This window comes from Numida meleagris, chromosome 9, assembly GCF_002078875.1.
Source record: "Numida meleagris isolate 19003 breed g44 Domestic line chromosome 9, NumMel1.0, whole genome shotgun sequence".
Classification (NCBI taxonomy): Eukaryota; Metazoa; Chordata; class Aves; order Galliformes; family Numididae; genus Numida; species Numida meleagris.
In genome coordinates this window covers 3,550,910-3,575,401 of record NC_034417.1, presented here as the reverse complement: position 1 = coordinate 3,575,401, position 24,492 = coordinate 3,550,910, and the positions used below count along the sequence as shown (strand labels likewise).

Here is a 24,492-nt window from a genome sequence, read left to right as displayed (position 1 = left end):
AGTATTTTTGCACCAATTGTGCAATGCAGCCACCTCTTTCCCCCATTCTGTAAATACAACCCTGGCTGTAAAATAACAGCCTCCCAAAATTTGTAATGTTTTGCAGAAAAAAAAATATATGTAATTAAAACTATATGGTTTGTTAATACTGAAAAAAGAACACTTTAAGGAAAGTGGTGCTGTAGACGGGATACAACAGCAGAGAGCATTGCTGTATGTACATTATTCTGTTGGTATGCTCTTCATGCTTCTATGTGGGCGTATGCCTTCAAATACAAGAGTCTTTAGTAGTCAAAAAGAGTTCCCTGCTGCTAGCTTTCAGCAGTTTGTCCTTTTTTTTCCCCAAGATGAATCAAACCTGGATGTCTTTTTCTGCAGGACTCTGTGTGATATGTTTGATATATTAGGTTGTTATTTAATCCAACTATATATCAAACATATTCCTACAGTGTCCTGCCCTGTCTCCGGGGGTTTAACATAGTAGAAGGCAATATGAAGGAGTACATTCACTCTCGAGCAGGTTTAGAAGACTTCCTGCATACTCATAATCGAATCTGATTTTAAATATATCCACAAAGTGCTCCTCTATCAGTAGATATGTTCTTTGAGAGACTTATAAGTTGTGTAGGGCCTTTTATGGCAGCAAGCAGCAGCTATGCCAAGAGCTGACTTCCTCTGAAATGGTTATTGTGTTTTCCATGGCTCAGTGCACTAACTAATCCATATAGGTTTTCTCTTTATGGAATAGAAGATGAGAGCTGCTTCAAAAGAAGATGGTTTGTCTTTTGTAATTTTTTCTACTGTTTAGCAGTGACATTGGGGTTTATTTGTTCTCCTATTAACCCTGACTTTATTTATGCCACTCCTAATAATGGAGATTCTGTAGAAGACTGGTCAAAAGAAAGTACAGAAACAAATTATATCTTTTTAATGGCATAATCAGCATTTTTAGGGTATTTTATATTGCAGACTTTGTAGCTAGCCTAACAATTTTGGCTTTTCTGTTCTGGTGACTTCATCTTCCAGTCCACTTACACGCATACATAGTCAATAATAGCTTATTAGTTTAAGCTTTTGGAAGAAGCAGTGCTGGTCTTCATGGTTGCTTACTGAAGAAGGAGAGGTTAATCACTGGTCTCACAGGTCTGATTTTCTAAAGAAATACAAATAGCTCTCTAACTAAAAATCTCACAAGGTGAATTTTTCTGCTACCTATCGCATCGTTGTTCGTGACTTTGTTCAGGAAGGTTGTGAAGTGACACAAGCTGTGACAGCACTATTGATGAGCATGAACCTACCATGACACAGTCTTTAATTTCTTGTATGACATTTGATCCACGTGAATGACATTTCTTGTAGGGCTTTTTACTGTGCTCAGTCTTGCACTTCTACATGTCCCTATAGCTGAGCAATGTTTTTAGGTAGGTACAGGAGGGTAAACATACCCATGGTGCTGACTCAGCATTCTCTCTACTCCATTTCAAACATACATGTCCAGCCCTTAGATGTCATACCTGAAAATGCTGAAGGAAAAGCTAAAGGGAAGGACTAGAAAATAAGGTATTGTTAGAGAAAATGAAAACTCATCAGAAGTGCCACAGTTTGAGTATAGTTAAAGCCAGTTCAAAAACGAATTCTTCACGTGGGAGATAGGATGTGAATAGATTTTTTTTCCTATTTTCCATAAGTAAAAGGAGTTGGAAATTACAGAAAATGTAGATATTGGAGGTTTGAGAAACCCAGTGTGATTACTATTTAGATATAATAATGGTTCTGATGTTATGTTTGCAAACATAGCCAAAAATTTAGGTGGAACACACGATTAGCCCAGCAGCAAGACAAATATTTTTCTTTGCACTAGGCAGCTCTTCCTAATAAGATTAATATAAAGCGCCAAGCAACTTCATCTATGCATCAGTTTTTAATGGTTAAGACTGTCTGCTGTCCATGGACACTACAGTTTCATCTCCTGGACTTTGTTTTAGTTTGTTTGGTAGCAATAATGTGAAATGCTGTAGGACTGAGCACATCTTTATGCTATTTTGTAATTAATTATAATTACTTGCGTGTTTTTTTTAATAAATGACTAATATTTAATCAGATAGTAGCAACCAGAGAACAAATCTTGCCTTAAAATCATATGTATGCATTCAGCCTTGCAAATGAAGTGCCCAATTTTATAACTCAAACACATAGCTCATATTCTGATAGTTATTACTTGACACAAGAATGTGATGGTTGCATAAATTGGAAAAAAACCTGTATTTCAAAAGCCTCATGTCCCCCAAGGTGGTCTGTTGTGGTATCATATCCAGCAGTCCTGCTGTGTTGGATTCTGGTAGGCCTGTGATTTGATCACAGTAAAGAAATTACACTAGTTTATTTTGTATCTATATTAAAAAAAAAAAAATCAGTTACAACCATTTGTCTATTTTGTTAACTTTTTAGAAACTAGTATGCATGCTTAAATGGATAAATGATTTTAGCATATGTCTAAATGGTTAGAAACTCATGTAAGTTGTTCTGTGGAGCATCAGATTTGCCTTTAAAAAGTTAGAAACCTCATTAGGAAGATTTGATATATCTATTTACACATGCTTGTGGGAAGATATGTTTGGATGATTTAAGCATTCCAGACAGACCTTTGGAACTTCATATCTTCAGGACGGCTGAACCAGGCTGCTGCACAGTGCTGCTCTCTGTGTAATAACAGCTCTTACCAAAAGCTGCTAAACCTGTTCACTTGCTTCATGCTTATGTTACATTTCTTAGTACAGATGTACAAGACAATATATACCTATCACTGTTCTTTTCTAATGCCTTATCTCTTTAAGTATTTAGAAAACACTCCACTAATTTAGTGATTCTGAAAGCCAGTATTGTAGTGTTATAAAGATAATTTTGATATCTAAAGGCAAATATTTCTTTTCAGACTTGCACTTTTCTGAATGTAGTTTTGAGTGTGCCCAGTGAAGCGTAATTTATTAGAAAGTTGAAGGCAATTCTTGATATATCTTGAGTGATATTCAATTTCACATGGATCAACCACAGCTGCAACTTAGTATTTAAGTTCACTTATGCTGATTCTTAGCTGTAGACCATGTGAAATTCCTTAGCAGAAAATGATGTTGTACCTCTTTTCGAATCTACTTCTGTGTTTCAAAATTTTGTCACCACTTGCATATGTCCTTGATCTTGAGAACGCAACTGTTTTCTCGTGGATAACATGTGACATTGTTTTTTTCTTGGTTATAGCAAGCAGATGAGACTCTGGATTTTGAAGAACAGATCCTGGAAGCAGCTAAATCAATTGCAGCTGCTACCAGCGCCCTTGTGAAGTCAGCTTCAGCAGCACAGAGAGAACTGGTGGCACAGGGAAAGGTGGGTAAAAAGGACAAGTTGCAACAGGGAAAGCATCAAGATGGAATCTAGTCTCTTAACTGTTCTGTGCTAATACAGAAGGAAAGGAGCTTGGGAGTGATTAATGAAAACTGCTTAAAAACAAAAACAAACATCAATCTATCTGTTAGAGGAAAGCTGTAGTTTACTATTCTAATAGAAGCACACTTGTCAAATTTAATGTCATATTAACAGATCTGTTCAGCCTGTTTTGCTGAATATATAGCCATTTTGCTTTATTCCTCATTATTCTATAGAGACTTGCTGAAAGGTCACAAATTTTTGCAGTGAATAGCTTTAACTGTTAGTTGCTTGCCTTCTTGGAGAATCTGCTCTCTTGAGCCAGCAAATAATGCTATGATCTGTAAAGGAAGAAATTAGCCCCTAATGAAAACCCCTAAAATGAAAACTTGATGAAAAAAAAAAAAAACTTCAGAATTGTTTGTGCAAGTTCCTCTCACTATGATACACAAATAAGTAAGGCCATTAAGATAATTCTGATATAATGAAGCCCAACCCCATGTTCCTTCTCTCTTTTCTGTCTTTACTGATTACTAGTTTTTAGATAATTGTCACTTTTGGGTATCCTCAGACACCTCTGGTGGCCTGTGCCTCCATAGAAGTACGGCCAGATGTACAGGAAGCTGGCTGCTACAGTGATTGACCAAATTCTTGCCCATAGTGAATGGCTTCAGTGTGTCAGGTGGGAGGATTTTATTGTTGATACTGGGGGAAGCATTTTGCTTTTGCAAGAAACCTTCTGAGGCATGTGATGTGGACTCCAGTGTGTAGGAGGGAGGGACAAATTTGATCTGCTCCACATCCAGCGCTTCGATACTGAACAGTAAGTGGTAAGTGCTGTTGCCGTAGGTTCCTCACTGACCATTTAACTGGTCTCTGGAAGTGGTGGGATGTAATGGATACATGTGAACCAGGGATGTTCTTGTCCCACGTAAATTTCCCACATTACTTGGTGGTAGGAATTTATTTTTTTTATTTCACCTGAAGTGGAAGAAAAATTGTTTCTTGATTGCTGGCAGTACTGCTGGTGCCATGGACTCTTCAGTGGATAAACTAAGAAGAAAAATAGGATGCTTTCCTCAAATATCACTATTAAGCATGAAGGCAGTTAGAGGACATCCCTGTGGAGCTTTCTGTTTTGTGCCTTTCCATAATGCCAGAATCAGAAGAGATTCAGAAATAATGTAAATCTAAATGTGTTGTAGAGACAAAAATAACTTGTATTAAAGGTCATGTAATTGTGATCCACTGTTGCTTATGCCAAAGTCTCCACTGCAACAGATACTACTCTGGGATTTCTAAACATGATTCAAGGGATGGGCAATTCAAGCTGAAAGCACGCTTGCTGACTACTAACTTTCATGTGGACTTTGTGTTGTGTACTGTGCACAGTCACAGCTGCAGGCGTTCTCCCTTTTCCACTGCTTGTTGCATGCCTAAATCTAAGACAAAACAGGTGTATTTTCTGTTTCACTGTAAGTCATCTCTGAACTGTTTTTCCAGGTTGGAGCAATCCCTGCAAATGCAGCTGATGATGGACAGTGGTCTCAGGGACTTATTTCCGCTGTGAGTAACTACTTCTCTTTTATGTTGGACTTCAAAATATCAGGGAAGCTAGCACCTTCTCTGAAGAAACAATATCCTGTGAGAATATGCAGTGACTTTCTTTACTGACTCCTAGGCCCGAATGGTGGCAGCTGCAACCAGCAATCTTTGTGAAGCAGCTAATGCTTCAGTACAAGGCCACGCTAGTGAGGAGAAGCTCATCTCATCTGCAAAACAAGTCGCAGCTTCCACAGCACAATTGCTCGTGGCTTGCAAAGTGAAGGCTGATCATGATTCTGAAGCCATGAGGAGGCTACAGGTACTTGTATTCTTCATTACCGAAAACCCACAGTAGTGCAGTGTAAACACTGTTTTAGTACTGCATGAACAAATCCAAAATGTTAGGAAGTCTCCTGTATTTTCAGACTTCAGTCCAGTTTTCCTTCTTTGTAGGATTCTAGGGGAGAGTACCATTCATCAAAGATCAAGTGATTGTGTATTTGACATTTACCCAGAGAGGCTGTGGATGCCCTGTCCCTGGAGGCATTCAAGGCCGGGCTGGACGTGGCTCTGGGCAGCCTGGTCTAGTGGTTGGCGACCCTGCACTCAGCAGGGGGGTTGAAACTCGATGGTCTTTGAGGTCCTTTTCAACCCAGGCCATTCTATGATTCTGTGATTATTCGGCAGTAGCTAAAGCTCTCTTCACTGCTTGTTTTATTCTTCATTTTTGAATGATCTTGAGAAATGCAAGTGCTTACTAGCCTGTGCCAAGCCCTGGTTTAGATGCAATACCAGTAGACCCATACTCATGGTCAATCTCAGGAATACACCAGCTGAGAATGTTTACTGTGTGCATTTTTATGGCAACTGAATATAGTGAGATTTTCTGTGGTTATTCTGTATTCAGTTAGACTCCTTGCTAACAGCTTGCAAACTGTTAAGCATGCTTAAGGTGGTTGCACCTGAGTATCTTTTCTGACCTCTGCAAGATTATACATACCTTTAACAAAGTAATCGCTTCAGTGCTGCCCGCCAGGGGTGTGGTCAGTATTCCTTTGTTTCTAGGAGGCAAGAGACATCAACTGTAGACAGAATGTTTCTAAAATGGAGAATCATTGTCGGACAAAAAAAAAAAAAAAAAGGAAATAAAGGAAATTCTCAACCATAGTCTATTTTAACTTTGTTGAATGAAAATCATTTCCTTTTACTTTACACGTCCATTTCATGTTGAGTTTGTATGAACTGCTACTGAATTAGCACTGTGTTATGAGGAATAAAGTCTACTGTTTTGTTTAAGGGTGTTCATTTTAAAAATGGCTGCAGCCTTTTCTGACTTCAGTCCTGCATGTTCGGCTTGGAATGTAAGAACTACTTAGTATCCAAACTTTGCGATAAATCTGAAAGAATTTTAAATGAGAACAAAGAATACAAAGAGGAACAAAATAATTTACTAAAGACCATGTTTTCTCAGCTCTGTCAGGAAATTCAGGGTGCTCAGTCACTGTAGGCAAATATTATTAAATAGACATGGAATGTGAAAAGTTGGAAGGGAATGTGGAGAGAAGTCCAAGCACTGATTGAAATTGAACTCTGCCACTTTACCAAGTGTTACATTTGTCCCAAAATGAATAATGAAGGGAAAAGCAGTTTGGACTTAGAAATAGTGTCCTTTATCATAGCTAAACCATTTAGTTGATATCTATCAGGTATTTTTATTGGTGGATTTGCCAAATCTACTATGATTTTTCAGCTGGCTTTGCCCTCAGCACAAATATTTTCATATAGTCTAGTCAATAGGTTAGGTTTGAGTGTATTAGGTTTTTCTTTCCTACCCCTACGAACAACTGCAAGGTTTGTGAGGAGACATTTGAACTGCATTTCCCATGAAGGCTGATTTTGAATGCACTGTTACAGTATCCTTTCCAAAACTTAATGAAACAAATGGAAATGTTTCCATTCTGTTTAGATCAGATCTAGGCTAGGCAAAGCAAATTTCAAATTATTTGTTCTTTGGTAGTTTCAGGTGAGAAAAGACCCATTCTCTTTTACTGCCTGTCACAGCACTGCAAGTACCTGCCTTTCCTCTGTGTGCTGTGATAGCATTAATGTATTTTATTGGTGTCATTGGCTGATCTACTGTTAGATGTTAAGACTTAATATGAGTTGCTACTCTACTGGATCAGATCAGAAGTTCATAAAGCCCAATCAGTGTCCAGCAGTGACCACAAATAAATGTTCAGAGAAGAGTAAGAACAGGTTAAGTGTGTGTGATACTGCTCTCTTCTGTGTTCTCAGTTTCCCAGCTTTGTCAGCTTAGGAACTTCCCAAGACTGATTGAGATTCTGTATGTTTCATCACCCTCAGTGTTTTTCTCCTGTTAAATTTATCAAGTCCTCCTTGACCCTGTGTAAACTTTTAGAGTCTAATTAACATTTGTTGGGCAAAAGATTAAGCTAGGACACCTTCACTTATGTCTGTCCCAGCTTCCTCCTGCTAGTTTCCATCTACACAGAAGGAATACCTGAATGACTCTTGTAGCACACAGGTGTCAAATTTAGCTTATAGGCTAATATCTTCTCAGTCCAGAGATTCTAGCAAGGCAGTAGAAGATTCACACCCTTCCCTTCAGTTGCTCTTCAGAGTACGTGGTACAAAGTTATGCTGTGCAGGATTGCAGAAGCCAGTTTGAGTAGTCATAAATTCATGTCAGTTTGCCCAGGGCACGTAACTGCAGGAGTCTAGGTAACGTGTTCCTTCTGGTATCTCAACTAAATTCTTCACAGGTGTTTCTTTTGCTCAGGAGGTGGAAATAACTTTGAGTGGTGGCCTATCCTATTCTGTGAAGTTGTTTCTTTGCTAAAGCACTTGAAATACATTTAGGGATTCTCCTTTCAGTTTTTGTATGCACAGCTGAGTAGAGCACATAGCTCGATCTCTGTTAGTCTCTCAGAATGAGTAATCCGTGGTACCTCCCAGCTCTAAATTCATATCAGCCCAGAGATTTCTTGCCTCTGCTCTAATATTGATGATAGAGAGTTGGAGACTGTTAGTGGTATAAGAAAGATCTCTTTTACACTTCCATGTGCAGCTCCATGTGCAGTCCACTGCACTGGTTTTTGAAGATTAATTTGCTTTTCATGGAAGCAAACAAAAAAACAACCAGCTTCTTGTGTAGTCAAGCCGAGATGTTTTAGTTTTGATGCTCAGAAGAACTGATGTTACAATTATGCATTTTTGTATTACTAAATTTCTTTTGTCTTTTCCCAAGGCTGCAGGAAATGCTGTCAAGCGAGCATCAGACAATCTTGTCAGGGCAGCTCAAAAAGCTGCATTTGGAAAAGCAGAAGATGATGACGTTGTAGTCAAAACGAAGTTTGTGGGTGGCATTGCTCAGGTTGGTACAGTCACCAAAAACTATAGCAGAGAAAAACTGTCTCATGGAGGAGTAGCAAAGTGTTACTATGTCTGTATGCTGTATTGCAGACTAGACAAAGCTACCTAGAAATCTGTGAGTTGCTGGATCCCTCACTGTTAGGTAACCACTGACCCAACAGCAAAGTGAAATAGTATAGCATGACTACATCTCTTCACTGAGCTTTTACCATAATAGCAGCTACAGTAGTCCAATATCTTTTTTTTTTGTTGTTTCCTGATTAAATTAATGGTTCTTTTCAAACCTCTGTCAGGCACTTGAAATATCCCCTAGTCTTAATGGAACCCCAGTTTTGCATATGTGTCATCATCAAAGACAAAGGTAGTAAGAGATAAGAACTGATGAAATTTCATTACCCTGACCTTAATAAATATGGGAAAATTATAGATTTCAAGGGTCTGAGGGTATACTAGTTTCTGGATTCAGTGTTGTGAATTTGGAACAGCATATACCGTGGTTACCACTAAAAATGTGTTATTTCTATGTGTCCATGGTACTGTCTCTTCTTTTCTTACATTTCAAGATGCAGAAAAATACTATGAATACCTGGAAAAATGAGTATCCAATTTTTGCTAGCCCCTCACCCAGTAAGTGCTGGGAGAGCGCAGCGCTGTAAAATCCAACGTGGGTGTATGGTAAAACTATGCTGGAAGATTCTTCTTTTTAAGTTCACTATAAGAAACAATTGGGAATAAAGTACTGTTCTTGTTGGAACCTGGAAAACATTTGAGCAATTTCTACTGAAGTCATTGACACTTCTCTGAAAAATGCTTAAGGCCATTGTCAAACTGGTGTCATAGAAAAATTGTTTTACAGACTGTATTCGTTTCTGTCATAATTAGTGCTTCTTTTTCTAGATCATTGCGGCCCAAGAAGAAATGCTGAAGAAGGAAAGAGAGCTGGAAGAGGCAAGGAAAAAACTAGCTCAGATCCGCCAACAGCAATACAAATTTCTCCCCACAGAGCTGAGAGAAGATGAGGGTTAGCCTGCTGAGATTTTCTTCTTGCCTTTTTTCCTTTATTCCTTTTTTTTTTTCAATTTTCCTTTTAAAGAAATAAGCTAAGGGGGGACAGTATAGCAAGAACTGATCTGACAACATTCTGGTATGTCAAGCACTTACCTAAATAAACTGCCTATCACAGCATTGGATGAACAGAGAGCAATAACCACTTGTTCTTTGTCATCTGGTCAGCTAGGGTGCATTCTATGATGATCAAATAATGGTACAGTATTAAGTTCATTCCTGTTCCTTCCTGGACTTACATCTCAGGAGAGAATCTTCCTCTTTTTACTGAATATTCTAAATCAGTATTATTGTCACTTTCTTGATGCTTGACACATTTATTGTTCCTTGACTTGATATAAAATATTCATAATATTAGTAGGAAAACAGTCAAGAAATCATGCCTGTGATAAATATCACATGAGCTGGTGGCTCTCCCCCACCCACCCTTGTAATAAGAAGACCAAGACAGAAAAGGATGTATGTCTGAGTGGGAAAGATGCACAAGTGTGATTTTGAAGAAAATGCCTGGCCTGTCTGTTATATAACTGGTTCATCCCAAAACTGGAGAAATTCTCTGCATCTGTTTGCACTAGTATTATTACTCCTTACCTGATAGCAACAAGCTTCTGCTTGTACAGCATTATGGTTCACAAAATGTGGCAATAGCCATTCTTTAAAGAGCGGAGAAAACAAAGAGATGGAAACCTTGTCACTGCCTCAATAATAGCAGGTTCATGAAGGAAAATGCTGTTCCAATTATATACCTCTAATGTGTGACTACTTTTACAGTATTATACACACATACACATGCTCTCACATTGGACTGAATAGTTTATGTTTTGTTTTCTAGTTTAAATTATCTGGTTTGTACTGTGGGATTTCTGTTAGAATGTATCCTAGTTAAAAAAGGGAAATACCCAGTACAACAGAAGAACTATCACAACTCTTGGTATTCTAATAATTTCATTTGTAATTGTTTTGTTTTGAAACCTGTGGGTATTGTAGGAGAAAAGAATAAGTGATTTACAAGTAGACCTTTCTTGTAATATAAATAATAAAATTTTGGACACTAGGGAGTTTATTTTCATACTTGGTATTGATGAAAATGTACTCACCAAAGAATTGCAGAGAAGGAATAGCAGCAGTCTAAGCAGCTGCAGAAAGGTACTGTATGTTCTCAATATCTCTGTTGTAACCTAAACAATAGCAACATGGGTAGAGTGAGTAAAAACATTTTATCCTGTCAGAGAAAGAACAAAACTACAGCAACTTTAAGTAACAAAAGCTGAACTATTTGACTAACTACAGAACCACCATTTTTCCTAACAGCAATTTCCAACGTACCTCTGTTCAAGCCCTCTTTTAAAAAAAAAAAAAAAAAAGAAAGAAAAAAAGAAAAAGTCAAGCCTATTTAGGTCAAAGGCGTTGCTGCTACAGTGCTTCTGAAGGCTGTGCTGTCATTAGATACCTGTTACATACCTCCAACTGAGCCTATTATGTTATAAGCATACCCACCTAGTCAGTGTTGCAGAAATACTTGTCTTGTAGACTCAGAAGTAACCCCTAGTGATATATTTATGGGTTTAGGTAGTGCTAACTCTTCATTTAAGTTACTTGCATGACATATAATTACCAAGAATTTTGTCACACTAGTGTTAAATATATAGGAATCATGATTACAGAATTAATAAGTATTAGTGTGTATGAAGATTTTCTTTTTTGTCAGAGTCTCTTCTCTGGTACTGAAATATTTCAGATTCAGTTGAATTGTTGGAGAATCTATACTGAGAGGGGAAAAAAAAAAAAGGCAGATCCCAGATAGAACTGCTGGCATTGACAGATGTGCTGTGAAGTGCAGGCTTGTGTCCATATGCAAACCCTTACTATCAGACACAGGCAATTCTGAGTTCTGTGATTTCCAATTCTGCACAATTTGTATTTTTTTCTTTCAGCTGTTACGCAGTGAATTCAGTGAGTAGTGTCACAGAATCTTAGGTAGAAAGGTAAGCCAGTTTTATTGTTCTAAGACCTAAAAAAAGACAGCTCCAGGTGACAGGGATTTTCTGCTGCTGTTGGTAGGTCAAGCTTCTTTGCAGTTTATGGCTCTTTCTCCTTTTTTAAATCTAGGTAGCCTCACATTCCCATCTCTATTTTTGGATAGATCTTCCAGACAGATTTGTTACTGCTCCTCTTTCAAGCTATGTTTGACCTATTTAGTCTCATCAAAGCAAGAAGAAAGATGATGCTGTTCTTAGTACCATGACAGTATTTTACTGTAGGTTTATATAATAATGTTGTAATATATTTTGATCAGAATGGTATTTGCCAGTTTGAAAAAAGCCAAAAGCCTGGTCAAGTGCAACTATATGCAGAAATTGCATAGCTAGGATATTTTATCATAATGTAGATGGGAAGAGCACGCTCTAATTGTGTACCAGTTAAAGGTGTTTGGACAGTCCATTTCAGCACATTTATTTTGAAGCCTCTCTGTTTCAGATTTAATACTCCCTCTTGTCTGACAGGAAATATTATTCTTTTTTTCTCCTTAGCTATGTGCTCCACAGAGGAAACACAGTCAGCTAAGTAGCTGAACTTGAACAACTCAATAAGTGTTTTTTTACTGTGAACTTTGGGTCTTGATCTGGGAAACATTCAGAGAATATAAGCTTATCTAAAAGCTTTCTATTTCAATTTATTCTTGCTGTTATAATTTGCAGTACCACTGAAGTCCAGATGTGCACATCTGTGGAGTTTGGAACTTGTCCGTGCATTTGTTTGGCATGGAAACTTGCAGCAGGAAGTGACAAGTTGGGGTAAGGGATGGAGGTTAGTTAATAAGGAAAGCAGATGTTTACTTTGTGCTGTTAACTTGTGAAATGGTAAATGGGCTCTGTTGTATCTCACCCTTCTTCATGTGGATTTCACTTTAAGAAATTGTATGCAAATTAAAAGCAAAATGCCTCAAAGTTGTTTGTGTACGAACAGTCTAGTGTTGTTTTCCCTAAGTGTCCGAAAAATAATTTGAATGGAACGTTTTATGACACCTAAGCTTTTCCTTTTCTATGTCAGAAGCTTCGAAATAAGAAAAGATTTAAAACAAAAATTGATGGCTAGACTCTTGTTTCATCTATTCCTTCACCTTTGACTTTCTGCATCTTCATTACTTAATTCCTTATGAGGGAATGGATAAATGTTCTAGAAACCTTCTCAAAATATATTTAGCTTGTGAGCACATTTTCATTTTTAATTGGACCAAACTGGTAAGATGTTCACACCAGAAGTATGGCAAGCACCATCACTAAACTTACCTCCCCTAATATTTCCTAAATCTACAGCTTTAAATATTTTCGTGCTTTATACTGTAAATGTTTTGTCCTTTTGTAACTGCGTAATGATTAACAAATTACTTGTCTGTATTTGACATCACTCCTGTAACCTACTTTTCAGTACTCACAGCAGTGTAAGATAAACACGCTGTAGTTGTTCCTGGTTATGGAACCACACATCCCTGTGGCACACAGGTTGATGCCAAGTGCAGGAGCTATCTGGTCATTTGAGATGCTAGTCAGTTGCAGATGGCTATTTTGACTGACCTTAATATCTACAGTGAAGTCTAATGAATGGCCTTAGAGGTGACAGATGCACAGGCTGCATTTGGCTCATGAGCTACTCTTCGTTTAACGTGTGAACTCTGTCCTTGGGCACAGAGCATCACTGAGTGGAGAATGCTACAGAGATCCTTGAGCAAACATCACTAAGTGCATGCAGCACAGGGTAGAGCCACATGGGGATATGTCAAACCAAGAGACAACATCTTCGCTCTCATCAGGGTGGTCAGGGGGGTAGATGCACCTCCAAACTCATGACATTTTGTTCAGCACTGTGCAGGAAGACCTGGTACTGAGGCACAACAGCATTCATTTCTTCAGTAGCTGGTAGTTCCAATATTGGCAGAGCGTGGCCTAATTCAGCTGTCGGGTGTCAGATCAGGGCTCTTACCAGTTTGTTGTAGCTGTTTTCAGCCTAATGTGAGCTATAGAGAGGTCTCCAGAAGGCATGGTAAAGGTGGTGCTAAGCTGTGTGTATTAAGGAGCTGCTGCATAAAGCAGATAATGCAGAGGAGTTCCTGGGCCACAATGTTTCAGCACCAGAGAAATGTAATAACAGAATTGATGAGACATGGCCACACTCAAGGAGCAGGCAGAAGCAACCATGTCGTGAATTGTGGAAATGATAAACGCATGACAGTTCGTATCTGACTTCATTTTACCTGAAGATTGTCATTCATTGAGCTACAAGTACTTGGCATTTTGTCACATTTTGACTTTTTGAAAAACAATAAGGCAGTACCAACTTCTGTTTTATCTCAAATTAGTACACTTTGTTGCAGTGGAAGAAACTCCTGCTCATCTTTGTAAGTATATGCCAGAATGTCTAGGAGTAGTGAACTCTCACTTTAATACCTTCTTTTTCTATTCAGGTTTTACACCCAAGAAAGGCACGGAGGAATTCACAGTCATGCTGTCACGCCATTATGTATAGTTCTTATCTGGACACAAAAATAAATAATACATTGAGTTTTTGTCTACACCAACAGAAATGTATAAATAATACACTATATTTTGTCTACACCAACTAAAATTTATAAATAATATATTGCATTTTTGTCTGTGCCAACAATAAGCACTTGAAGGAATTCCTCTGCTGTTGTTGTTTTGGTTTTCTATGAAAGTATTTGTGACTTATGTTGCACTTGTCATGCAAAGGATTGTTTTGCTACTTAATTGAAATAAAGCAGAAGTATCTATCTGCAGTGTGGGGGAAAGGCAGAATTCCCATCTGACAGAAGTCCTATGTACAGGTCTTCTGCATAAACAAAAATATGAATGCTTACTTTATATGTCAGTAACCCTTCAGTATCCTTAAAGCATGTGAACTACACGTGTATGTAAAAGACAAACACCAATTATTCAAGGGTACGTAATGCTTGGTTATGTTGTCATGTTTCTTGGTTATTGTGGAGGGAAGGTTGATGTTGCTTTTATGTATGTTAGTTTCCATTTTGTTCAGTATCTTTCCGTGTCACATACAACTCTGTTTGTATGTGTATATATATATATGTTATTTCATGTGCTACATGAAATCTATTTCAGAATAGATTCCAGTAGTCTGATACTACTATTGGTAGGGTGGCTGTTTTTGGCACTACTGCACTCATTGGGATCTTTTTTGCAATGTGTGTGCTCATCACTTGGATCCATCTCCAGATGTGTGTGTCTTGTTGCTGATGATATGGTGACTTTCTTCCCTGCAATCTCCACAATGGAAACAAGACTGAAGATGTTCTTATTTCGGGGTTGGTTAGCTCAATAATGAAATGGCAGATACAGAGGCACTATGCATGTTTTAGACTAAATTCTTTAAAAATACCCATGTAAAGTGCTAAACATTTTAAGATATTTTAAATTACTAGGAAAAGCATTTGGGGAATTTGCTGTCCTTATTTTCTGTGCAACATGATTTTAGTATACGTTGAAACAACTTTAGAGACTCTGGGGAAGTTAATTCTTTGTGCTTGCACAGTAACGCCTGAAGACTTTAAGACTAAACTGTGGGTTTTTTTTACTTGATTGTCATATACAATAATATGTGGGGTTTACCCACTGCTAGTTTGGATAACGTAAGGCTTATATATCAGACATTATAATTCTTTACCTGTTATTTTCTTTAAATATATTTACTTATTTTAAAAATTGATAGAAGGGGCTGGTGATTTCTCAGTGTCCTAAAATATCCACTGTGAGAGTTTATCCCATGTGAAGTGGTTTTCTTTTGTCATGTTACCTGCAACTTACATGCTAGAACTAGTTAGTTACTAGTTGTAAGTAACTAGTTAAGTTACCTACTGTGAGCCAGGAATAAGATAGACCAGCAGAGGCCTTGTCAAGGAAAGGGTTAATATTTATATACCATTTAGTTGCTAACTGGTCTACATTATTTTTTGCATTCAAGTTTTGGTACTATGTTAGCTCCGCAGAAATCAGTTGCATTCTTTTCCTGTAACTATATAGCAGAGGGACTTAAACAGTGATTGTGATTGGTGCCAAGAACAACTCTGTCTTCCACTGCCAATGCTTTAGACAAACATCCTGTCTTCCAGAGCTGAAATTAATCTGCAAGAATCTGTGCACAGTGCTTTGGCTTTGCCTCATGCAGCCACTTCTGTTAAGGCGCTAGCCTCAGTTCTTTTCCAGTTTTTACTTAATACTTTATTTTTCTGTCTTTTTCTACAAGAGAAGTGACAGCTGAAGTAATTTGGACAAAGCTCTTGCAGGTTATTTAAATCAGCCTCTTGCTTTACCAAATCTGCCTACAAAATGTGATGAAAATCCTGAGGCACTGAAGCCTTCTACTGTGACACTTTTAGCAGCAGAACCAGTCTTGAAGTTTACCTACGGATACCTCTAGTCATCCACGTGAGAACTAGACATTAGCAGCACCACAGTAATGACTCCTGTCTGTAGTTACTTTTTGCCTTTGGCTATATGAGAATCCTGTCTCCTCTAAATATCCATCCTTTGTTTGCATTTTTTAACAGTAAGAAATTGAGATTACACTATATTTCTAACATGCTAGCGCAAATTCTCTATATTGTTGTATCTAGTTCTATTTTTTCTATGGAAATTATTGGCTATATTTAAAAAAAAATATGACCTGCATTGTAAAGTTGGTGTGAGACATCTAGTAGCTTGAGCGCATGTTAAATGCTTATACTTGTGACATTTTTGTATCTTTTACTGGGGGGGAAGATCATTACTAACAATTTAATGATGAATGGACTTGAAATTTAGAGTTGAAGTAATCCAGTCACTTTGGGAATGTTTGGGTTATGACCTAAGACAGAGGCATAGTGGGAAACAGAAAGAGTCTGTTCTTCAAGCCTAGACTGAACTTCTGTCCCGTAAAATCATTGGAGATTTCAGATAAATGTTTATTTCTCTTCTGTGTGGGTTTTTTTGTTTGAGTGGTTGGTTTTTGGTTCCTTGTGTTTCTTGGAAGTCAGCATGTTTCAGTACATGGAGCTTTAGTCACAGTTGTTTCTATCTGGGGAGAAACTAGGGCTCTTAAGGATTTATTACCAAAATCAGGAACAGTATCTCTTCTGAGTTAAGAGCAAATCCTCCAGTGGCATTTATCAACTGCTGTTAGTGATATGACACTCAATCCCTGAATTTATGAAACTGCATTATAGGAACAAAATTTGACCCTTCATGTATGGTCAGTGAATATTCTCATGAATAGATTTCAAATGATGTGAATTTAAGCAATGCAGACATTGTAGGAGTATCTGTGTTATGACCTAAGACAGTGGAATACCAGGAAACAAATTGGATATATTTTTCAAGACTAGCCTGAAATTTTGCTTCATGAAATCAGTAGTAATTTCAGTTAAATGTTTGTGGGCCAGAATAACTTTAAGCATGTTTCTTTTTGCCTTGGGAAAATGAAGACGAATGAGAACTCTGGTATGAACATGTTGCTTATCTCTTTTATGTATTGCTGATCTCTTCTGACCCAGAATTGTGTGTTACTGGGATCATCATTTCAGATACCAAAATTGTGGGGAAAGAAAATAGACAAGTTCAAACAGAAGACCACAGAAGAACAGCTTCAAAGTCACTCCGTTGTGTTTGGCTTACAGTCCCACTGCCATTCTCTATCATTTGGTGATAATAAGGCTATTTAGGGTAATTCTCTTGCCAAACCACTGCTGTGATGTCTGTGATACTTCCAGATCCTGTGACCCATCAGTTCAAGCCACAGAGAATTTTCTGGTAAGCCTGACTGTTCAGGAGTCATCTCTGATCTCTTCAAAGTCATATGAGCAGCTCCTTTTTACATGACCAGATCAGTCATATTTTGGTTTGTCCAAAATCTTGTTATCTAAAAAGAGGCTAGATGCAAAACTTCTCTTGAGGAGTTTCCTATTCCGCTAGAAAAACTGTAAATATGCTGAGCGCCTCCTAGACTAAAAGATTTGTAAGACAATACAGGCTGCTAGTGCACTTGTTCCAGAAGAGGTCAGAGCATATTCAGATCTTCTTACCTTTCTGAAGGGTAACAGCCTCTAAAAAGAGAATCTTCAACCTGTAGTCCTTTTTTGATAGTATTTGCTAGCAACAGAGTTCACTCTTTGGTCCTCAAGTTGATTTATAATGAGTAAATTCATTATGTCAGTAGATAAAGACAACAAGTATTCACTTGTATTCTGTTGTTTCACACTCTTCTTTTTCCCTGCTTAACATGTTGGATGGCTTTTACTGGATATAGTATAGGAAGATGCCTGTTACTTTGTGGGGGGGCTGTAAACCTGGCGCAGGTTGGGGAGCAGCACTGGGTTTTGCAGAGAGGTCTCTCTGCAGGTCTGGTGGGTCACACTGCAGTGGAATCAAGGTGCCAGCAAAGATTTGGATATGTGTGAATGTGTACTGGAAATGTGGCTGGAAAGGCGCCGAACATCACTCCACAGAAATGTCTAACTCCTGTGGTGGAGGAAAGAACCTCACTGAGCAACAGCAAGGTGTAAAGCATTAGATAACAATTTCTGACCCTTTTATTGACACTATGAAAGATACTGATGCAAAAAGGAAACTATAAAGGTTAGGGGAGATACACTCAGATTTTCCTGTAAGGTAAATCCTGGCACAAATCTCAGGGTCAGGAAATAGGAAATACTGTGCTACTTTCAAATTCCTAGAGAAGCTCTGAAAATACATAAATTAAGAAAGCAATCACAATGTGTTTGAGGTTTGTTTCAGATTTTTGTTTCCAAACAAGGACTATATTATGTGTAGTTGTTCCCTGCTAGTAAAAATTAACCATAGAATTCATGCAGCAAAAGCCACTGGCTACTGAATACTAGTGTGGTGTGATGCTGGGATGGCCATGCTCTGGGAACAAGTTTCCCGAAGAGTTGGAAGGGGTAAGTCAGACGGCAGTGACACTGTCGGTAATGAAAGTAGGGCTCACTTGCTGAGTTACAGGATTACGTTTAAAATAAGGTATGCTCAGATGTTGCTTTGGTCCCTTCTGATCTTGCAGACAAGTAGCTGTTGGCCTTTGAGACTGCCATGTATTTCTGAGGCAAGGCCACCTTCAGAGTTCAAACAGAAACACATGCTATAACCAGCACATGTTGAAAGCTATGACTTCATTTCTTGGAACTTTAACAGCTTTATAGCTCAAAGACAAATAACTCATCCCTGGCTGGCCCATCTAATAACCCAGACATCCAGAAAATGTCTGGCTTCTTTTCTTTTTTTTCACTACTTGGCATCAAATTCCTCTGATTTTGTTCCCCTTCTAAACTAAGAACATATACAGTCTGTTCTTGAGGAGTAATCTTGCATCCTGCTGGAGGCTTGTTTCCACAAGCGTTACATGGTCCCTGGAAAATTCTAGTGATTTAGCAGTACTTGTCCAGATTCAAGTGCAACCTCTTCCAGCGGCAGCGAGTTTCTGCCATTTCATTTGGATTTTCAAAGAAAAAGGCAGCTGTTTTCTAAAAATTCTGTTGGCAGCTCTTCATCCCAACTACTTCCACAGAGCCCCAGTGAACTCTGTAACAAAGCTAGTTCCCCTAGAACTAATTCTGGGTGTCAGTGCTGAATGCACTGATGACTTTTTTTATTTTTATTTTTTTCCTGCAGAAATCCTTGTGATCAGAAATCTTGAGCTGGCAAACCATGGTATTTCTAAGGGTGTAAATTCTGAAACTGAAAGGAGAGGAAAGTGTCATGGGAGCAAAATGGAGATGTTTTGCTAAAGTGTCTGAGAGAGGATATGAATGTGTTGCATAAAAACAGCAAGAAGGTAGTACAGAGTTGGGAGACAGAGAGCTATGTAAATTCAGAACACTTAGCATAAGAAGAATTGGTATGTACTGGTCCTGAATGAATTTGCATAAGAAGATATTTCATGGCCATCAGAGCAAGGAAACACTGGACTTGTCTTTAAGTAGGGCTAGAGTAGCAATGAGTCTTCTTTTGACATCACAACTGAGAAATGGGTTTAGACAGTCACAGGGCCCTTCTGCTTCTGACTCTTACAAACTGACACTGAAATGTGTGATGGTAAGCCAGTGCTAGCTTCCCAGGTTAGTCAGCCTGAAATCTAAACAATTTCCCCATCATTGTGGGCTGTGAAAACTTAACTGAGCCCTTGGGGAACAGTGTTCCAGCATGATGCTGTGCTTTCTCCATCCAGTGGGACTGTATTTCATGGTGACATGCTTCTCACACATGTATCATGTGAAACATTCTGTTCTGTAAGATCAGATACAGCTATGCCCTATGTAGCTGAGGTTAGTGTTCAAGCCACTTCAGCTGACTCCTGTAATCTTAAAAGCAGCATGGACTGCAGGACCCTGCTTGTGCCTGCAGTCAAGCCAAATTCGGTTCATCTCTCTGCAGGTACTACCCATCACTGAACGTTTTCAGATTCTTTCATCCAATCTACCAGTTTTAATGGACTTTCCAGTGCTTTCCTGGGGGTCCCTGCAGGCTGCTGGGAGTTGGTTTTTCTTGTCTAGTTGGTTAAACCAAGAAGATGCAAATTACTACATAGAATATCTTATAGGATTCCTCTCATGCAGTCCTGGATTTTTTAAGCTGCCCTTCACTTCCTCACAGTTAGGCTCATGTTGAAATCTTTACCCTTCTTCTCACACCCTGGCCAACTCTTCTGCACTTTTTTCCATCTTATTCTTTTGTTTGTGTTATTCGTTCCCGAAATCAAGCATGGAGTCTTGAAGCTGAGGACTAGATAGAAGGGAAGATTGCTTGAGTGAGAGTCTGTAGACAGGGTGTGGTTGCAATTGAGTGCCTCCCTGCTGCTGCTGCTCTGCTTCAATGCTCCTAAGTCCACTGTTTTTCTTGAAGGAGACACTTTATAACAAAGCCTGAACTATTGTTGAAAGTTGCATTTCCTGCTACACAGAGCTCTCAACCAAAACATAAATCAAAACAAGAGCAAGCTCAGTGTGGACTCTGGCAAAGATTACCCTCTCTTCATATATAAAAGGGAAGCATTCAGCCTGACCTCATAAAAGAGAGAACTTAAAGGACTGTTCTACGCTTTGAAATCTTACCCTCGATGGAATGGAAATAAAATGCTGACATGGGAATTTCAGCAGCTCATTTCACGTTCTGCTCAGCCCACTGTACTTCCTGAGCGTGAACTGGCCATTGCCTCATCCCACGAAAATGAAGGTTATTGGGTCACTGGCTGCTCAGTAAGGAATTTCTCAAGGGTATAGACCAGTGCCCAGAATAACATTTAACAACGTCTGGAAAATGAAGGCTGCTACAATCAGAGAGCTCTTAAAAGTTTTCAGAAGCACACAGCTCTACAGAAAATCTTTTAGAAAATCTGCTTCTAAGATCCATGGAGGAAAATAGCTGAGGGAGAGTCTAGATGACGTTGCTCGTAGCTTAGTAACTTTCTTAACATATCACGTGAGCCTGTGCTATATGGAGAAGAATCAGTGTCAAGGTTCTCTTGATCCTATTTGCTTCCAGAATATGTCAAGCAAACCTTTCATACGCAGTCAACCCCTCTGCATGCAAACTGTACCCTGGAGTTCAGATATGGCTGAACTGTCAAGGAGAACAGGACCGCCTCTTCCCTTGAAAATGCTGTAAATTGTCTTTATGTGCTGCATATAACTCCTTTCTTCCAAGGAAAGGGCAGTATCTGTTTTCTCTGGATTGTTTACTAGACCATAAAGGACAATTCAATGTCTTTGTTCTCCAAATTGTAGAATGCACCATTTCACTATGGAATACAGCCTGGGATTAAAGGCAATGTCCACCAGCTGGGCAAATGCAGTAACGGATAAGATTCAACTAACTGGTATTAGAGAAGCGCTCTTACTGTAGAAACTTGAACCTGTTTTACTCAGGCTCTCTCTCCGCTTAACTCTGGTGATGATTTGACCGTGAACTTGGAGGCTCGCCCTGAGCTTTTCAGTAGAGCCTCTCTTCTCTCAGCCATGCCTGCTAGTGCTGACAGTTCCTGTATGCCTGAGTGAGTGACCCACTTCTGTTGTCTTTTGCATTCACTCACTGTGGGAGTGTTTTACTTGAACACGTTTCCTGCCCATGTTGATCTCTTCACACTCTCTCTTTGCCCACAGGAGGGAGATAAACTACTGAGGAAGTCATTGTTTCAGGAAGTCATTTTGGGTGAAGATTGCCTGTTTCATTTCCCATTTGTTGCTTGCCTGTGGACTGAACATAAGAGAAAAGCAAATGTAAGCTCTATCAACCCTAAGAATTGTTTCTTGGATACTGGTGCTTGAAACCGCTGAACTTGGCTTTGTTTGAAAGGAGCTCCAAGATTGAAGGGAAGGAGGAAGGAAGAAAGTAGGAAAGCTTCATCATTGTATGGTGGATTCCTGGAGGATTTTTCTCCGAGTCCAACTCAGCCTCATGAGCTTCTTTAGATTTGTTAATGTTGCTCTGGGTTCCCTGCCTTCTCTCAGAGCTGATCTGATTTGTTAGCACTGCTTGTGGGCAGCAAGGTGGTCTGAAACCTGCAGTCTTCCGAGCAGGGTTTGGATTATGGCAGAGCATGTAGTTAGGGTCTTCATCTTGGGTATGGAGAGCAGAGGCAGACTGCACAGCTAACTCATGGCCGCAGATGCTGTTTGTGCTGTCCAGCCGTAGGGGTTTGCAGTGGATAGCAGCATGAGTATTCCTTTTCTCCATGGAGTGATTCTGACTTCTCGCATTCCTATCTTGCAATGCAAGCTGGTCCTAGCAGCTACAGGAGCTCCTTCTTGTGCTACTTCAGTTGATTCTACAAGAACAACTACTGTTCATCTCTTCTTCAGCAAGCAATATTGAACTGTGTCGCAGTTTTTCTTCAGAAAAAGTGTAAAACTGCAAATATACTAGTAATCACAGTTCCACGTAGCACCCTTGTACTATTAGACAGATGCAATGTCTGTAGACAGGCAAAATGAACAAAGCCTGAAAATATTTGTGGAATAATTTTTGGCTAACAGGACCGTTTTTATAATGGGTAACATGAGAACAAAAAGCACAGGGCAGGATAGGCCTTGGAAAACTGGAACTTAACACAAAATTATATATTGCATGTTGGTTTTTTTTTTAAAAAAAAATGTAAGTAGTGCTTAGCTATGATTAGAAGAAATCTAAAACATCTGCAGGAGCTCTTAAATCATGGAAAGTGGGAAGAATTCAGCTAATGCTGGGGAACAAAAGAACAAAGAACTGGGTGGAATTTATACCTCTGCCTTAATATGCCAAATGTGCCCCTCTACTTGTTATCACTAGTGCTAAGCAGAAATTGTCCAAAGCAGAAATGACTACGTCATTGTGGAAAACTTCCATTAATAACTTAAAGCCCCCAAGCCTGAGAGCTGAATTTCTTTCACCATTGAGCTGAATGGTTCTTGGCAATTTTCTCTCTGTTTTCTTACTGACAATGGCACTCATTTTTCTCAGTAGAGCAAGACATTTTGGGTTAATGATACACTTAGGGCAAAGAGTAAATTTGGCCTCACTTCTAAACTGCTCTTTAAAAAAAAAAGATTACATAATCATTTGAGAAACTGAATAAATGTTAATGTTAATTTTGGTTAAGCAACTTATGTTGTTTCCTCTTCATTTACATCCCCTTACTATATTTTGGGTGAAGTAGACCAACCAATGAATATTGCCTTCTTTTAACATACCTTGGAATAGTTCAGCATAATGCTTATCCAAGCTGCTCAGCATCACATCTGCATTCCATTCCTGTCCCCTTCTTGTGAGACCCAGGAAATGAAACAACAGATAGCTTCTTCCCTTCTTCCCCCCCACAAATTTCAGTTAAACCATTTTTCTTACTTCTGCTATTCAGCTCAGAATCAACTGCTCTCATCACAAGAAGGACACAAAAAAGGGGAGTTTCTCAGCTGAGGTAACCTACAGCATTAACCATGGCAAAGAGATGAGAAGGCCTTCCTCAGAAGCATTTTGTTTTTCATATGACCACATCTGGTGTCCAGTCTCCCATTTAGGACTTGAGTATCTCCAGACGATGTTGCTGTGAGAAATCCAGCTGTACAAATGGAGGAAGCTAACACTAAGTCTGCGCTTTCCTTCTTGACACAGCTAGCTCTTCTTTGAGGTACAAACCATTGCTGTGATATGAAAGGCAGAGATTCATTTTGTATTCCAAATTGATATTGTTTACCCTTTTCTCCATTATCAGAATGATCTCAATGTCAGTCTGACACATCTTTGTCCTTATTCTAAATTATCTGCCGTATCCACACTGAAATACTGACCATTACAAATGGTATTCAGCTGCTAACTTGAAAACCAGCAATTGCCATCTTGCAGCACCAGATAGCTCTGCACAAGCTGTGGAAGCCTTCCAAAACCAGGGCTGTGTAGACTTGCTTCTTTGCATGTGCCAGCATACTGACTGTCTGGCAGGAGCTCAGTTGCTTCAGTGCTGAAGACACCGCTAGCTATCACACTGCGTCCATCCAAGCCACTATCTTAATTTTCTTTAAAGGAGGGAGGAGACAGGGTAATGTACAACTATTGGTACTTTGTGTGGTGAAAATGCAGAGGGAAAAGCTGCAGTTGTAAAGGTTCTCCGTTAAAATCTTTTTTTTTTTTTTTTTTTTTCTGTGATGAGGTGAACCTACTGCTACTCAGGCACATGCAACTCCAAAGGCATTTTGAGATGTTGAAGCAATACCATATTTGGCCACTTCTCTTCACAGTCCTTCTCTAGCGGTAGAGAAGGCTTATGAATATGCTAGCATTCCTGGGTTGCTGCTCGACATGCATTAGAGAGATCTGCTTTCCATCTTCAAAGCTGTCAAGCAGCTTTTAAGAGATACCAACTGATTTAAAAACGAAACAGAAAAATGGCTTTCAGTACAACTTCAGTCAGTCCCTGTGCATTTCTCCTCCACCTAAGTAATATGTTCTCTCAGTTTTCAGTTTTGAACATGTATCATATTTGCTCACATATGTTAAGATTTTAGGGGCTACTCCAAAT

The 24,492-nt window shown here is 39.0% G+C and overlaps 1 protein-coding gene across 4 annotated transcripts in view; it reads left to right on the top strand.

The window, feature by feature from the left end:
* Positions 1-12,508, top strand: part of TLN2 (talin 2) — a 151,939-nt gene extending 139,431 nt beyond the window's left edge. For 3 of the 4 annotated variants that reach the window (XM_021407155.1, XM_021407154.1, XM_021407156.1), the window contains exons 54-58: positions 3,256-3,381; positions 4,924-4,986; positions 5,102-5,284; positions 8,234-8,359; positions 9,256-12,508. In XM_021407155.1, the coding sequence (XP_021262830.1) occupies positions 3,256-3,381; positions 4,924-4,986; positions 5,102-5,284; positions 8,234-8,359; positions 9,256-9,384 (627 nt within the window). In that variant the 3' untranslated portion in view covers positions 9,385-12,508. Of the gene's footprint in view, positions 1-3,255; positions 3,382-4,923; positions 4,987-5,101; positions 5,285-8,233; positions 8,360-9,255 lie in introns of those variants that run through there. The other variant, XM_021407157.1, reaches the window with a different exon arrangement.